We start from the raw sequence: 17,758 nt of genomic DNA, 5'->3' as shown, positions 1-17,758 counted from the left end.
GGTGCCTGTTTGTCTGTTTCCTCATTGTGCTTGCCCATTTTTAATTGGGCTTTACTGCTGTCTAAGCCTAACTTCTTTGGATAGCATTGTTTACTTCCTTACAAGTTCTGGAGAAAAGTTAAAAATCTAAAAAGTTACTGTTTAGAATTGATTTTTAACTTTGAGCAGCAACAAACTAGCATGTGAAAAGTCAAGAATGACATAGCTCTAATAAACTTGCTTCTTCAGAAGCACAATACTAGTTATCTAGAACTCTGTCGCGTTCATTGTTTGAGTTCAAAGATGTCTCTTGTATGTACAGTATCTTCAAAGCCATACTACTTGAATAGGCATGTCAAATCATTTACATAAAGAGAGCTGAAATTATCATATATGTGTGTATGTATGAATTTATATATTTTTTATAAATAATCTCAATCCAGAGGGGACTTGCCATTGTTCATAAGAGAGAAACACAAAGATCATGGGTAGAACATGTCCCTTCTGTAGTAATTAAAGTCTTAGTTAGAATAAGGTACTGAGTTTAGTGGTTAGTATGCCCTTCTAGTTCCATTGCTATTTCTTAATTTATGTCCTGTCTACATAGCAAACTTGCTGCTCCAGACAGCATCATCCATAAGCGTGCTGCACTGCTCTAATGGGTTGCCTCCTAAACCAGAAGCAGGGAGTGTTGCAGTTTGGAAATGTTAATTTTCATTGTTGAGTGACACTGTCAACTAGCCTGCCTATGCTCAGTAGTGCACTAGTGGTACTACAAGAACTGCACTGCTTATGGGTTAGGAAGCCTGCATAAAGCAGTACGGTATGTTTGAAATCCCTCCTGTCTGACATGGCAAATTTGTCCCCATAGCTTATTACCTTAATTTATTTTTCCTAACATCCTGTCTATTCCTCTTCAGTATTTCTTCTTTCTTAACTTCCTGTGCATCTTCTTCCTGGTTGGTTTCACACTCACCACTCAGTCCACCAGAATGACCAGCGGTCAAACAGTTAACATTAACATGAAATGCTGTAAACTCTAAAACCAGTAATATTCCAGTTGGATTAAATGGAGTTGGAAGAGTTTACACTTCAGCACCAGTTGCCAGTTATTTTTGGACTCTGAAAGAAAACTCTATATTAGTTACACTAGTTCACACATGGAACTTTATCTCCACAGCAGTGATGGCTAGAAATCCTACTTTTTTAATAAAGCTTAATCTGCAGAATATGAAAATACCATATGGATGATATAAGTATATCAGTGAGACTGTTGTGTAGTATCCATGCACTGGAAAAAATCAGTGCTGTTGAATGCTTTTGCTGTTGAATACATTTATGCTTGTCTTTTATTTAATATCTAAACTTGATTTCAGTGCTCTTTGGCAATAATTTGGCCCCTTAAAACATCAGATCATCTATTATTACAGCACATTCTGCTTTCTTATGTGCAGCTTTTTTAAAATAAAAAAGATGTTGGCATTTGTCCAACCCTTTGTTTCAGAATGTAATGTAAAAATAAATTTGTTTGCTAATCAATACTACTTGCCCCTCTGTATTTATACTACCCTTTTTTGCTGATGTCTTTCTTAGTACTAAAGTATTGGTACCCAGCAGCTATGTGAAAGACACCAGATACAGTGTTTAGCCAAGTTCCATAACTCTTAAGATCACAAAATAGAATTAGTACCAAACATCTGGTATTTTACAAAGCTTTGGATCATAATCTGCTGACATTAGTTAGTGGGATTTCATGGGAATAACTGAGAGCAGAATTGCGGGGCCATTTTGCTGACTTAATTTTAGTTGTGATTCTTTCTCGTGTTAACTTAGCTTGTTGTCTAGATTATAGTCACGTTTGTTTAAACCTGCACACACTCAAGAGAAGTGATGAAATTACTTAAGTGATCTTCCCTGTCAGTGATAAATGTTTGTTTTCTTATATGTTTGTGAATCAGTGCCTGGTTTAAATTTATTTCAGTGATCTACACCATTTTTTTGCTTTTGTTATAGGAGGAGTTCGGATACAACGCAGACACTCAGAAACTTCTAGCTAAAAATGGAGAGACCCTTCTTGGGGCTATTAACTTTTTTATTGCTAGTGTGAACACGCTGGTGAATAAAACAATTGAGGATACCTTATTGACTGTGAAACAATATGAAAGTGCCAGGTAGCTATCATTCTGCTTTTAGTTATTGTCATTTCAACATAGTCTTCAGAAAACTGACTAAATGTAGATTCATAGTTTTTGTTTGAGCTGGTAAAGCAGGTTTTGAAAAATGTTGTAAATACAGATACAACACAACTTCCATATTTTTAAATCCTGGTCACCTAAGCTTTTACTTAAACCTTATAAAGTACTGTAAAATGATTATTACAATCCACAAGAAATTTTCTGTTAAATTTAGATCTTTCAAAAATTTTCTAATATGTTTCACAGATAAAATAACAGTGGGAATCAATGGCCCTGCGTAGCTACAGATATACTGGTCTGTAAATTAACATTTCTGTATGAAAGAGTTCTCTTGGTGTATGTGTTAATGTTGCATAAGTGCAAGCAACATTTTAATATATGCTTTTTAAATATAAATTATTTATCTGATTACATACCTCTTAAGACCTTAAGGTGGATTAAGCGCTAGTGAAAAGTAACGGATTACCCACCATAGAAAAATTTGCTTATAGTACAGGTATTGCAGCTATGGATTGCTGGCAGCAGGCCCAGATTAACTATTCTGTTTTCTTGCGGCATGAATCAGTTTAAAGTCAGAGTATACATTATTACAATTTAGAGTGAACAAAACTGTTTGTAATATTGGATAAAAAGAAGAAAACTTCAAATAGCTCTAAATTTAACTTCAAATTTTTCAAAACCAAGTTTTGCTGTTTTGAAAAAATAGATTTGTTTAGAAATTTATGTAAAGGTGAAAGAACCAGTTATCCTGGAAATGAAACTGTTTAATTTGGGCTCTTTGAAACCAAAATATTTTCCATTCTTGGTTTAGCTATCAACCGAAATAATTCACCAGCAGACCTATGGTAAGCACTTGCTAGCTGAATGGGAGGGAGTCTGTGGATACTTCTCTACTAAATGGACAAAGACAATTCTGCAAACTAATGCTGGTTGGGAGAAGAAGCTTTTGTGATCTCCATTTTGGTATATCATAAACTGTCTATCAAATAAGCAATAAATTGTCTCTCAGTTGAAGTGGGATGGGTTAAAATTGATAGGCATCTAATCTCTCTGCTAAATGAGTAAAACCATTCAATCCTCAATCTAATCTATAAGCAATTTACTTTGAGTAAAAGATTGTTAGAAAAGAGAGAGAGATCTGTGGTGGCCACCCATGAGCCAGGGTATAGGATAAAAGTCTTCTGTAGCAGTTGTGTGCAAACTTGTACTAGTTAGGGTGAACTCGTACATGAGCACTTTTTCAGGGGAGTGATCTTTCAGTGTAGATTTGGCTGCAGAAGTTAATAGGAGCAGGAACAATAAACACGTTTATTTTGTGGAACAGTATTGACTCCACTTGTATGGGAACTGGGAACTTTTTAATTATATCTCAAACTTCCTTTCTGCCAATAGAAGAAAGAGATTGCAAAGCGATATGTATGAGTGTTTGGGGTTGTTCCAGTCAATCCATTTTAGTAAGAAACAATAGTTCTTCCCATTGTACTATTTGAATTGTAGGTGATTAGGTGGTGTCTGTTTTTAGTAACCATTTATTTCCTTTGTTGGAGTCAGATAGTAATCTTAAAAGGTATAAATAAACAGTTTTCATAGCTGTATAATTCCTATGTGCACAGGTAGGACAAGGGAATGATTTTTGTTTCTTTACAGTATATTTTGGAGACTGTCCTTTACGGCCTAGTTTCTGCCTCCCTTTTAGCTTTCCACTGCTCCAGTACGAGTTCTCCATGGAGACCTGTGGACAAAATTAATGACGTTTTTTTCTTGAAGACCTTCATACTAAATCTCTTCACTTTCTGCATCTAAATTAGAAACTCTGAATATTTTCTCTTCTGGCTTTGTTTTTTGTTTTACTTTTGGGCTAAAAAGCCAGAGTCTTGCAGTTGAATTTGCTCTTCTAATGGTACATCTTCTTTCTAGTGTCCAGTGCACACTGCTCCTACCATACCAACCATGGCTGCCAAAATTTATTTGCCTGTTGCACATCCTCTTTCATTCTCTTGATTGTTTTCTTTTTCTTTCTATGCAATAACTTTTGAAGACCTTGGATAACTGTTCTACAATACTGTCTGCTTGCCTGTCTAATGTTTTCTACTTTTTCTCATCTTCTCTGTCATTGATGCTGGTCAGCAAGGCCTGTTTGTCCTTTTTCCTACCCATCTTCAGACTGATCCATTGTGTGTTTTCATGATAATTCTTCAGATCCAAGTCAAACTTCTAGCAGGCACCTCCAAAAAATGGGTCAAATTAACTGATCTCCTTGATGTGCACTGGTCCTTTCTGGCCCATATCTGTGTGTGGGTGTGTATATTAGATTTGAAATCTAAATTGTAAGATATTTAGAAAAGAAACCTATTTGAGAGCTAACCATACCCCTCTGAGAATAAACAGCCAACTGGTTTAATCTTGGGATGATTAGGCTGAGCTATGACTTGCATTAAAACAGGAGTGGGACAAGTCTTAAATGGAATTTGACTTGAATTAGCCACAGTTGTTCTGAAGCAAAGTGTTAATTGGGATACTTCATGGGTACTTAATGTGGGACAATGGGATTGTCCAATCTGTAAGGTCTGGGGTTTACTGCAAAGCTCATAGGGGAATCAGACAGATTGTCTGGTTTTAGCCTGAGTGATAGAAAATTAATTCACTTTCTCTAAAAACATTTTAACTTCCTCATGGAGCAGTTTTGCCACTTACACTGAAAAGCCATGTTTGACACTATTTTATCCTGGTGTTACAATTCTTAATATTTAACAAATCTATTTATTTCTCCTTGTGGTGTGGGAATTGGTGCCTTTGCTCAGGTTCTATAATACTTGACAAAAATAGTAGAACTTAATATCTCAAGGTGCAAAAAGTACAGAATGATAGGGGATTCCATGGAAGGCTGCCCATTGCAGGGCATCTGAATGTCTCTGACCAGAGGCCAGTTGCTTTGTCTGGCACTTAATCATAGTTTCATCCTTGTTAGGGGCTGGAAGGGACCATACAGATAATCAGGTCCAACCCCCCTGCACTTGAGCAGGAAAGACTGCTGGGCTTAGGTAGTAATGAGTAAATTTCATGGGTCTGCAGGAGAAAGGATGCATGTTGGGTAGGAACTGTAGTTGTATTCCATTTATCAGTCTCTTTCAGTTGTGGAAAAGTACTTTAGTGAAGTAAAATTACTTTAAATACCTTGCTGCTGAGAACCCAAAGTTCAGTAGTCTGTTGGACATGATTCTCAGAACTGAGACTCAGGGGTTCCCTCCCCTTCTCCACCTTTTGCACAGTTTTATTTGCCTAATAAGAACCTTTGTACTTCAAACCCTCCAGCTATATGGTTGGTGGATCTAAATCAGTTGGATACTTATAATTGGTACAATCTGAGACTGTCAGGGAAGTTTTTAATCATAGAGTTCAGGGTTGTTTTCACTTACAGGCTTAAACTTTAAAAGTAAATGGACTGTATAGCTGAAATGTTAAAAGAAATAATATTTGAGGATTAAACAACACATGCCACTTATTGGTATAGGGTCTCAGATCGTCTTGTTTCACAGTATAGCTTAAATTATATCTTGTGCTCATAGTAGCTAAGGATATAATGAATTGATTATTTTAGTCCTTTTCTTAATGGTACCAAACTTTCAAGCCATCATCAAAATTGTCAGTAATTTGAAGTTGTAGAAGAGACATCGAAGTTTGGATAAACAGATTTTCCTACCTTATTACCTCTTAGAAACAGTCCTTTAACCTGTATCTTCACTTCAGAGTGAACTCTGGGTCTTATTTTATCATCACTAAAAATCTTTATATTATATTTTAAGTGGTGCCTTCAGTTCAGGCAGTAGGCTTATCTGGAGCTCTGGACCAAAAATGTGAGGAAACATACTCAAGTGTTTGGGATTGAATAATCCCCCCAGTATCATTTCACAATTTAATTCTATTTGTTCAGGGCAGGGCAGTTCTCCTACAATTGATAGGGAAAGAATTAGCATGGCTCTGGCTTCATGAAGCATGGAGAACCATGGGATGTCCTTTCAGAAGTGCTGCAGACCTATGGGTAAACTCGCTACCAGTGCAGACGCTATACTAGGTATGGCTTTTCAGTGTAGCTGCTTGGCACCTTATAGAATCATAAAAGTAGGGTTGGAAGGGACCTTGTAGATCTTCAAATCCTACACCCTGCCTGGGCAGGAGGAAAACTGGGCTCAAATGACCCCAGCCAGGTAGGCATCAAGCTGCTTCTTAAAGACCCCCAGGGTAGGAGCCAGCACCACTTCCCTTGGAATTTGGTTCCGGATCCTAGCCGCCCTTACTGTGAAGTAGTTCTTACGGATGTCTAATCTGAACCTACTCTCCAACAACTTGTGGCCGTTATTCCTTGTTATCCCGGGGGGCGCTAGGGGAAACAAGGTCTCCCCCAAACCCTTCTGGTCCCCCCTAGTGAGTTTATAGATAGTCACCAGATCCCCCCCTCAGCCTTCTCTTGTGAAGGCTGAACAGGTTTAGGTCCCATAGCCTCTCATTGTAGGGTTTGCCCTGCTGTACCCGGATCATGCAGGTGGCCCTCCTCTAGACCCTGTCAATGTTGACCACATCCCTCTTGAAGTGGGGTGCCCAGAACTGGACATGGTACTCCAGCTGTGGCCTGACCAGTGTTGGTTAGGACACAGTACTGGACACAGTACTCCAGCTGTGACCTGACCAGATCTGACCTTAGGTTGAGCTTCTAGAGTACAATCATCTGAGTGAACTGGATAAACAGAGGACTTGGTCAAGCATCTTTATTCGTGCACTTGAATATTTTTCCCAATATTTCATTTTTGGTTGAGGGGGGAATGTGCAGCAGTTGAAAGGCTGAGGGCTGACTTTTAACTTTTTTTTTCCCCCCACCCTCAACTTCCCTAGGATTGAGTATGATGCCTATCGCACAGACCTAGAAGAACTGAATCTTGGCCCTCGTGATGCAAACACTCTGCCAAAGATTGAGCAGTCACAGCAGCTATTCCAAATGCATAAAGAAAAATATGACAAAATGCGCAATGATGTATCTATCAAACTGAAATTCTTGGAGGAAAACAAGGTAAGCTATAATTCCATTTCCGGAGTTATAGAGTTTTGTACTGTTACCTTCTGCTGTCTGCGATTTAAGAGTTGGTGTAGCAGAGGCATTTTCTTAATGCAGACTTTCTCAAAACAAAGAAATAAAAGGAACTAAATTGGATAGGTTTCTCAATTCTTGCTGTTCTAATGAAAGGTTACCATAGTGGAGGAGGGACTTATAAAGTCCCCCACTCTAAACCAAAGAGGAAAAAACATAATAAAGAAGACTTCCTTGGTGGTGTCCATGGACTTCAGTAAATGAAAGCATCTTTAATGCGCATTATCATGCTTATCATTTGATAGTGATCTCTAAATTTTCTGTTTGATTAAATAGCTGCTTCAAGATAGAGCAGTGGCAACATGTGCGTGAAAGATGTGGAAAGGAGTGAAGAGGCTATTTCCAAATAAAGGGTTTTTTCTAATTAACAAAATAATTTGAAATAAGAGGATCTTGGAACCCTGCGTTGGGCAAGGAGTAGACTAAACAACTGTAGTAATTGTCTTACCAAGGGTAAAAGCAATTCTGAGTGCCTTGGTCTGTAAGAAAAGGTTTTTGGGTAAATCCAATATCTTTTATTAGACCAACTCAAATAGTTGGAAAAATTCTTCTTAGCAAGCTTTTGGGCACAAACACCCTTCACCAGGCTGAGGGAAGTGTCTGCAGATGGTCTGTGCTCTTCCTGGATGGAGTGGTAAAGCAGCCAGAGGCCAGTATGTATGCAAGAAAGCCAGTCAGTTAAAATGTAAATTGAGGTGGTCAGTAAGCGAGAGACAAGGGGGAGGAGGGGAGGGAAAGGTCTGTGTAAGTACCTGGTTCATTAAGTTATTCTCACAAGGTATAGACAGGGTTTCTTCCTTCCTTCCCACATGCTGTCATCCTTTCACACTTTCTTATTTGTCGTGCAAGAATCACTGGTACTTCTCCATCTCATTCTCTCAACCAGAATAATAGAAGCTTGTCATAAAAACATTTTTGTTTTTACTAGATATCCATATTCTCTTGTTAAATGGATTTAAAGTCCAAGTTAAGTTGTATTTCAAAGACACAACATTGGATAGAGGTGGAACGATTTTAGTCTGTCAATTTTTTTTCATTTTTTTTAAATAAGAAATGATGTTTTACACTCAACCTTAATACCCAGGTACCGTTAGAGATCTCATACACTTTTAAAGGAAAATGTATTTGGACTGGTGGCTCAGCTAGTACAGAAAAAGCAAAGTTCTACTTAAGTCAGAATAGAGACAGATGGTATCAGTTACTTTACTGCCTTAAACCAGGGAGAACTGTAGTAGAGAACAATAAACAATATATATTTTTTCTCCTTTTTCCACTGCCCGCTAATCTCTGTCAACACAGACATTTACAAAAATAAACACTATTTTCTTCTGATTATTACAGCAGCGTGCACTAAAAACTAAGCCTTTTGGAATGCTCTTTTATCTTACTATATACGCACTAGGTTTAGGACCAGACTCTAGGTTCCTCAAGAATCTGGGGTGCAGACAGAAGTGCAGCTCACCGCTGTAACTGAGAACGCTTTGCAGGAAGTGTTCTTAGTTAAAACGATCTCCTGGAACAAACAGAAGTTCCCTGTTGGTTCAAGGGGGGAGGAGAATCTAACTGTTGCCTGGGAGCCTGCAGCTGGTTTCCTCTAGCAGTGGCCCCTGCTCCCCGTTAGGCTGTAAAATTTTCAGGAAGGGAGCAGAGGGAGCTCGTTTGTTCTAGGGGGGACTCCGATACACCCACCCCACCCTCCAGCGGGGGCTGAAACCCCCCCCCCAAACCAAACTCCCTCTGCACCCTTTCCCTCCTCCCATTCTGAAAACAGCAACAGGCTGGCGGGCAACGCAGACAGAAATTACGGAAGACGCTCTGTTTTTGAAATTTCTGCATCTGACCCCCTTGTGCAATGTGGGGTCACCCAGTCAGCCCTGTCTGCAGCTGTGCACTTGTGTTTGGTCCTGGCTATAAATTGCTTTCTGTGGCCAGATTGGGCAAAAATTGTCACTTCTGTCTGTGCCCATAACTTCAGTATTGCTGTCCTACCTGTAAACGGATACCACCCCTGTGATTTAATAGGATAGATTTTTCAGCTACTTTCCTCTGAGCATTTAGTCTGTTATTTATCTGACTTCATTATAATGGAAGAGCTATACTGGAATTCAAGTTCTTGAGACGATCTGAATGTCTGATCCTAATGCTAATGCCTCTCCCAAGTTGTGTTCATACACAGGAAAGTTGAACTTCCAAGGAGTGCTATAGTGGAAACTGGAGATAAATTGTTTTTCTGTAAACTACTATATCGAGAGCTTTTTTTTCCTTTCATTACTCTTCTGGTTAATTATCTTACATTAAGTTTTTAACATAACTGATATTGTTTGGCTTTTTATGTTGAAATGATTTTGCTTTTTGTTCATTTCTGTACTATATGTCTGGAGAACAGCTAAAAGCAGCTCTTTGTGAAATTTTTCCTCTGAAAAAAATTCGTACACCTATATGAATTGAAACTTTTGTATTTGTATGCATAAACTGATCAAAGCACCCACCCACACGGAGCTTACCAATTTAAGATGACCTTCCAACCGTTAGATTCTATACATGTAAAATACTTACAAGTTTATCACTTTTCCACATATAGAATCTAATTATTGGAGAGTTGTCTTAAATTCAGAGTCATCTTGGATACAGATGACAGTCAGTACCATGTGAAGTTGGAAAAATCTTGAGATTTAATAGACTCTTGAAGCCAACTGAATGTCATTAGTTTTAGGAAACTGAGATTGTAGACAGATGAAATACTTATACCATTTTAGAAGGGGTTGGAGTAGTTTTGTGCTTATGAGCATATGTCACCTGATTCATTATAACCAGGGATCCAGGTTTTCTATTTGCTGCGGAAAAACATGGAAAATGTGCAATTTTCCTTTAATGGGGAGAAATGCAGATTTCTCTTTTAACAGAGAATATCACAAATTTTCCCCTTTAAAAGTGAAAAACATGGGGAACCACAGGTTTCCCCTTGCAAGTAGGCAGAATTCCAGCCTGCAAAGGGCTGCTTGGGGCTGAGGGCAGTGGGAGGAGGGAGATCAGGAATCACGCATGCATGTGCGTGTGTTCAAGTCTATGAGAGGGAAGAACCCAGGCCACTCAGAAGGGGAGGGGGCATAGGCCACGTGGTGGGGAGGTGGGGGAGTACACAGGCCACGTGGTGGAAGGGCACATGCCCCCTGAGATTTTTGCACCCACAGTGGGGCATGGGGCTGCAGGAGGGCTTGACAAGCTGCAGGCAGGAACCACCTCTGCAGCCCAGTGTAGGTACATGGCATGGGAGGGAGCACTATGCTGCCATGGCTGTCAAGCTGAGGCACCCCCTGACCACCTGGCAGCAGTGGGGGCACAACTCTGCACCCCCACAGTGCCTCACCATGGTAGCAGAACTCGCCTTCCAGCACTGGGTCTTCTCCCGCTGGGCCATGGAGGCGGCTGCCTGGAGCTGGTCTGGCCTTGCTGCATCCCTGTGCCCTGCTGTGGGCACAGAATTCTCAGGAAGCATATGCCCCCTGGCTGTCTCTCCTGTCCTCTTTCCCTCTGCCTTCCCCACATACCCACTCCCTTCCTCATACTGGGGGCAGGGGGCTGTGATTCAAGAGTGAGGGGCACCAGCAGGACCAAGGGGCTATAGGTTTAGAGTGAAGGGCACCGGCAGGGCAGTGGGTCAGGAGTGAGGGGCAGCAGCAGGACTGTGAGGGGTGTGGTTTGGGAGTGATGAGGAACAGTATGGGCAGGGACAGGGCACCAGCATATCAGGGCTGCTTAGCACCCCAAAGCAGCAGGGTGGGGGCAGCTGCAGTTGGACCTGTGTTCTGGTGAGCAAAGGGGGCAGGAAGACCTCTGATATTTTCATGATAAAAAGTCGAAATCAAACGCTAAAATTCATAGGCGTTAAGAATTTATTTTATTCTAATGATTGAGGCACTGGTAGATTTCCAGATGGCTTTAAAATTGTAAATATATCAATAAATCATTGTGTTCAACTGATACGTGTGTGTGTGTGGCTATAGATATAGATATATAGCGTTTCATTTTAATCACAAAGAATGTGGATTTTGGTGGTTCTGATCAGAGAATTTGTCATTTTTAAACCGAGAAAACTAGGGTGCCTTGTATAACTGTTCTGTGTTCTTATCATGTGGTAAATGAAGCAACTTAATGACATAAAACCATTGTTAAATTACCATGGGTTAGCTTCTGCTTACAGCGTGTTAGAGTGGACATATGAAATGGGTAACACATTTCAAGTTAATGCACTGTAAGTGCCTCCCTTCTTTTTTTATTTGTACAGATATTTTGGCTTCTGTGTCACGAATGTTGCAAGGAACCCAGCAAATTCTCCTGCCTAGAGGATCTTGAATAAAACCAGAATCCTTTTTTAGAGTGAGAGCAGAGGCTGCAGTAGGGGTGGGGGGGGTATCAGGGGTGTAGGCATGGAGCAGCCAAGTAGCAAAGGGACAGGGAAGATTAGTGCTGGGTGGGCACTCGCCAGGGGTTGGCAAGTGGTGGGGTGAATACCACGACGGGTGCCCCCCTGCTACTGCTTTCCCTGCTATAGTAGTGGGAGGACCAATTTAAGATGACCTTCCAACAGTTAGATTCTATGCATGGAAAATACTTACAAGTTTATCACTTTTCCACATATAGAATCTAATTATTGGAGAGTTGTGTTAAATTCAGAGTCATCTTGGATTTGGATAAATTGAAAGGAATTTTCACAGAGCTGAAGGATTAGTGGTATGGCTGGAAGATAGATAATTTCTTATTGAACTTCCTATACCTTGCAATCTGAATGAATTGATCATAAATTCTGAGTTTGTTTTAGGCTAGCTGCTTTTCTGTTTTTAACAAGGTTGTCAAAAATTGCTTTTCAAAATGATATGTATAATTTTAATTCGCTTCTTTAGCTTCGGAAGCACCAAAATACTTACTGTGGGCCTCACACAGCTACTGTCCTGAAGACCTAGTCTTCCTTATAATGAAAACTGTCTTAAAGACACCTCCCTGATTACTGTATTTTCTCATACAACACACATGCCTTCCCCCTCTCCCCCCCCAACAGATCTCCAAAATTGGGGGGGGGGGGAGGGGAGGGGTGATTAAACAGGGAAGCGGATTTCTTTTTTTGCACAGAATAGAAGCATGTTGTTTTGATTCCTGCTCCACTGTGCAGTAGCTGGTACATAACTATTCCGGGAGCTAAGAAAGTTGGTTGACTTTATGGCTCGTTTTTCACCCCACTCCAGAGGTGTTATTGATTCTTTCTTTTTAATGTTCTCGAAGTTCCGCTAATCAAGCTAGCCTTTCTTAAGGCAATTTTGTTGTCTGCTAACTGTTCCCAGTCCCTCTCCCCCTATTTCACAGCCTCGAAGACTTATTAGCTCTTTTCAAAATCATAAATCTACCCGTGGAGACCAGTCTTCAGCAGTAGCTGGCGGGGGTGGAGCATTAATTTAGCAGGAAAAGGGGGGTTAGTCTACTGAAGATCAGACTCTGTCCCTAATTTATGCAGCTATAACTAGAAAAAAATCTTGTTTTTCATTCATTCATCCATTTAAAAAACAAGGTACATATTATACTTAGGGGCATGCTGTATGCAAGAAAATATGGTGCCTTTTAACTGGTCTTCTAAAAGTGAACTTTGACTCAGGAAAACTTGTGCTCTAGTCTATATATCTAACTTATTTGGTTAGTCTATAAAAGTGCATATCTGCCCTGTCTTCTGCTTGTTTTTTCTTTTTTTGTCATTGTACATGGTGGTCCCCAAGAGAGAGACAAAAACAGATTTAAAGTTAGTTATCATCGTTGGAGCCTGTTTTTTCCAGGCTGCAGTTTTGTCAATACATAATTTTGCTCTTCTCTCATGTATGTTAGCTTCTCACAGCTTAGTGAGAAGTTCCCCGTCACACTGCCTCTGGGAGCAGTGGCTTTCTTATTAATTCCTTTATTAAATCTTGACTCTTCCTTTCACGTCAAGTCTTTTTCTGGCTATCACCCCAGTGCGAAGGTGCTTCTGTTGCAACTAGATTCTGCTTGAGGAAACTGTCATTGATGGGTATTTCACAGAGTAGGGAATGAGACTAAAGTATTGTTTGTGGCTTCCCACAGAATAAATGTGGTAGTCTTTAAGTAACGGTTCTTGAAATCTGGAGGTGTTGCTGCACTCTAATTCTGTTTCTGTTCCATTAAATGTGTGTCTAGTATATGTACCATTTGGTTTTCACTTCAGTTAGAGCAGCTAAAACAGCAGAGCCCCGCATTTACTCAAACAATAACAAATGCTAAGACTAGTCAAATAATGACAGGGTCTCTCAGGGAGTGGCATATAAATAAAAAGTTTAAATATAAGAAGTCCATGAGTAAGACTGTAAGAGAATATTTATTATTTAATGCTTCAGTTTTTCATTTAGTTGAATGAGACCTAGGTTTAACTTAAAACTTTACAATTTTCAGCTTCAATGCTGGTGGATAATTAATGTGAAGCCTATTGCAGTAGTCTCAAGGAGTTTGTTGTACTCTGGTCTGATACACCTTTTAACTGGAATTTGTGTGGCTATGCTCCAAGACAAATGTCACAGGTAAATTGAAGGGAAGAGGATATTTTTCTTCTGATATCCCATTTTCTGGGTAGTTTAATATTTGACAGTCCTACCAAGTGATACAGGTACTACTCTTATGCAACCAAAGTAATTCCCCATTTTATCTGTGGTCTCTCTTACACAAACACACTTTACTTCTCATAATTTAATGTTACTTGACGTACTAATTAGGACATACCAGTAAAAGCTATTTTAGGCTGTTCACCTTTATACTCTGAATTGTGATCTAAAAATTGGATATGTAAACCTTATTTAAACCCTGTTTGGTCACTCAGGAATTTTGGGGGGCATTGAGAGTTTGGGGTGAATTTTCGCAAAATAGCAGATGTGTACATTTGCATTGTCTAGTTTTCAGTCTGATCCATTTGTTACTGATTATGTCACTTATTTTCCTCCTACTTTTCAATTCAGATAGTCTGGATCTGAGTGACTGGGAGGGTTGATGCTTTTCTTAATTTTACATTATTTTGCTTCTCTACCATGTCTCTAGAATTTGAGAGACAATGGAATGAGCTGTCTCATAGAGCAGAGGACTAGGTTTGATCCTCAACTCTGTAATTGTTACACCAGTCCTCTAAGTCTTCCCCTTTTATGTTGTTTTGTCTCTACAAAGTGAGACAAGTATCAGCTTAGACCAGGCAAATCTCTTAACATGTTTTTAGAATGCTGAGATAAAGGTAGTGAGGCTGACAGGAGTCCTGTGATCTTACATTAGGCTTACAAGAAATATCTGCAATTCCTGATCAGCAGAGGGTTTAAGGACAACGTGTTTTTGTTTTTCTTGAATTTCTTTCCTTTAAGCCAAGACAAATCACTTTGTATTGTAATGAAATGTTTATTTTGTTTGATATATGCACTTCCTGGAAAAATGTAACAAATTGAAAACAAGGATGCCATAGTTTTAAACAGCAGTCACATTCTGTAAAATTATAGTTGGTCTTGAGCAAGGATGGTTAGATACTTAGTGGGATGTTTAATGTCTAGGTAAGCTTTATTCTGTGAAATTGCTATTAATATATTCCTTATCCCATGTTCCCAACTGTGCTAGGTACGTAACATTTCTTTTGTTTCTAAGTGTACCTGCTTTTCTTTAATGAGTTTTTTTCTTGCTAGGAATGTGAGAGAGAGGACTTATGCCTTCCAGCATTGATTATGCTTCTGAATGCCTTTGGTGGGTCCTATTTTGATCAATGAGGCTTGAGTTCAATGGGAAACCATTAGCTAGTGGTGACCTCTTCTTACTCCAGTTCAGAAAGCAGCTTGCACAGATTAATGAAAATCTATTCTTGAAGCTTGATGACCCTCTGCTTATAAAGTAGAAACACTAAGAGGGCACTATACAGATTTTGATAGCCTTTGGGGAAAATGTAATTTGTTGAAAGGAAATGCCTGGGGGGGGAGGGGGGGGGCATTGTTATTTTGTGTGGATTTTTTGTTTGTTCATTTTTAAGCGTGCATGTCTTTTTGCTGTCTACTTTCTGTAAAATCAAATTTGAGCTGTCTTTGAAATATGAGAAATCCTTTGCACTGGAATCCACTTCTTTTCATGCCCTTGTCCTCTTCTTGAGTACGTGCACATTGTGTGTACACACATATTTGTCTCTTGTATTTATCTATTTGGACTCAAAATTTGACCTGATGTTCATAACCTGGGAATGGTTTTTCTTCAAGCTATCCTTTTTACATTATATATAGCCATCAACCATATATATAGTGTAAAAAGGATAGCTTGAAGAAAAACCATTCCCAGGTTATGAACATCAGGACAAATTTGGAATCCAAATCTATCTATCTATCTATCTTATCTATCTATCGTTTTTATGCATGAGCTCAATACTGTACTGTGGCTACTGCAGAACTAGATGCTTCTGCTGTAGGTGATCAGAGTTCTGCAACCCATATATCCCCGTTGACTTCGGTGTGACTCTGTGTGGATGCAGGTGTGTCTCTTTATAGCCAGGTGCAAAATTGGGACACCGTACTATTATTTGCTAACCTGATAATATACTGGAAGTCAGTGAAAGATACTAAAGTGTGTATGAATGGACACTATCATGTCTATCTGAAAGTTACTTTAATAGGGTAACTAAATTAAAAAGACTAACTTAGAGACTAGAGGCTTCATGTTCCTTTTTAAAAAATGTATATCTTCTGCTTATACTCTTTATGCATTTGACAGTAAATTGTGTATATTCATTTTCTCTGATTCAGTTTGAATTGCTGCTTTTGATTTTCAGCTTTACACAGCCAAGAAAGGTAAATTGTAAAATCATAGAAAGGGAATAAAACCTCAGATCGGCAGGTGGGCTTTAAAAATCAAGTCAAAAAAGAAATTTGAAGTATCAAACTCATTGCTTAAGAATTTTTTAATGACTAAAATAGTAATTTCATTGAATGGCCTGAATTTCAGAAATTCATGTTTATTATTCTGTCAGCCAAATATACTTGTTTATAACGTTCTTTCAATCCTCCAACCTGATAGTGAGAGACAGTCAAGTTACTATCTTACTTGGGTTTAGTTTTGTCAGTCTATGCACTACAGCCCTATTCAACAAAGAGTCAATTGACAGCGAAAGCGTAAGGATACTGAATATCTGCAGACTCATCCTTGTGTTTTCCCTAGACTCTTAATTATTATGATTCAAGGTCTCCATGGTTATTTGCACAATTAATAAGTGAAGTATAAGAATTTAAAAGCCCCCAAAATGATAGTACTACAGAAAACAACCTTGTATTAGCAGGGAGATATTTGATTGAACAGAATGCTGATTGTAAAAGAAAGACCTATGATTCAAATAAAGCAGGATGCATTAAAAACTGGAAAATGGCTGTTTTCTCAAGAGTAGATAAACAAGACAGACAGGCACTTAACTGAATTGTCATGTGCATTGTTTGAAATGGGAGAAATGTCAAGCATGAATAGATTTGACCCATAAGTACTTAAGAGTTGTACGCTTATTTGGTTCCTATTTTTAATGAGTTGTATAAAAGTACTTGGAGTTTGACAGCTTGTGCTGTTTAGTGGATTGGGGGACTGGGACAGTGAGTAATTGCAACCTACTCAGGCAGCCATAGTATTTCAAAAGTAGGCTTAAAACGCCAGTTCCTGAAGGGGGGATTAGTGGGGAGTATACATTTGTAGGATGAACGTTTAACTAGAGAGGACGTAGCTCGACATTCTTTTCTCTTGCTGCGTATGCAAGACTTAAGTGTCTGTTTCAGAAAGGGCTGCCTATTAATCTACATGGCCATCTTAGTTCCCATTTTTTTCAGAACTGGGGGGTCCTTTACTGTTTTTCTACACTGTGTTATGTATGAGTAGTCCTGCTCATGTGTCAAATGAATGTTAGACACTATCAAGGTTTTGGTATAATTAGACGTGTAAAATACGAACGCGTCCTAAGTGACTTAGAAGGAGATAATTCAGTTAGAGGCACAGTGGGAGTTAACATTAGGAAGGGGATTTTCATTGAGGAAGTGAGTGGTATGCAGTGGATTTCTGTGCTATTCTTTCTATCTCTAAAGCCTTCTGTTCAAATGCTCATTAAGTTACAAGGAAAACTGAATCTGGTTTATGTTTAGTCTCTAATAGGCATTTGTTTACCCCAAAATCAGTGGTCATTTCCATTCAAGTGCCCTTTCTGTTTTAAGGAGGCACAAACTCAAATGGCATGGTAGTTGCAAGTCAGAATTGAGATGCATTGTTGCAATGTGAATAATTTGAACTTTCCTAGGCCAGGGTGTAACAAAGTACTTGGTTTTCTCTTCATTATTTGCTTTGAAAGAATTGTTAAGAACTCAAAATCTGAAAGGGAAGTTGGAGATATAGCTTACCACAGTATAAGCTGAAT

The 17,758-nt window shown here is 39.1% G+C and overlaps 1 protein-coding gene across 15 annotated transcripts in view; it reads left to right on the top strand.

Moving 5' to 3' along the window:
- Positions 1-17,758, top strand: part of ARFIP1 (ADP ribosylation factor interacting protein 1) — an 86,868-nt gene that overhangs the window by 67,039 nt on the left and 2,071 nt on the right. For all 15 annotated transcript variants that reach the window (XM_059721973.1, XM_059721969.1, XM_059721967.1 and 12 more), the window contains 2 exons: positions 1,993-2,150; positions 7,062-7,236. In XM_059721973.1, coding sequence (XP_059577956.1) covers positions 1,993-2,150; positions 7,062-7,236 — 333 coding nt within the window. The remainder of the gene's footprint in view (positions 1-1,992; positions 2,151-7,061; positions 7,237-17,758) is intronic.

The sequence above is a fragment of the Alligator mississippiensis genome, chromosome 2 (genome assembly GCF_030867095.1).
Source record: "Alligator mississippiensis isolate rAllMis1 chromosome 2, rAllMis1, whole genome shotgun sequence".
Lineage (NCBI taxonomy): Eukaryota > Metazoa > Chordata > Crocodylia > Alligatoridae > Alligator > Alligator mississippiensis.
The sequence above is the reverse complement of the archived record's forward strand: the minus strand, read 5'-3'. Positions and strand labels throughout refer to the sequence as shown.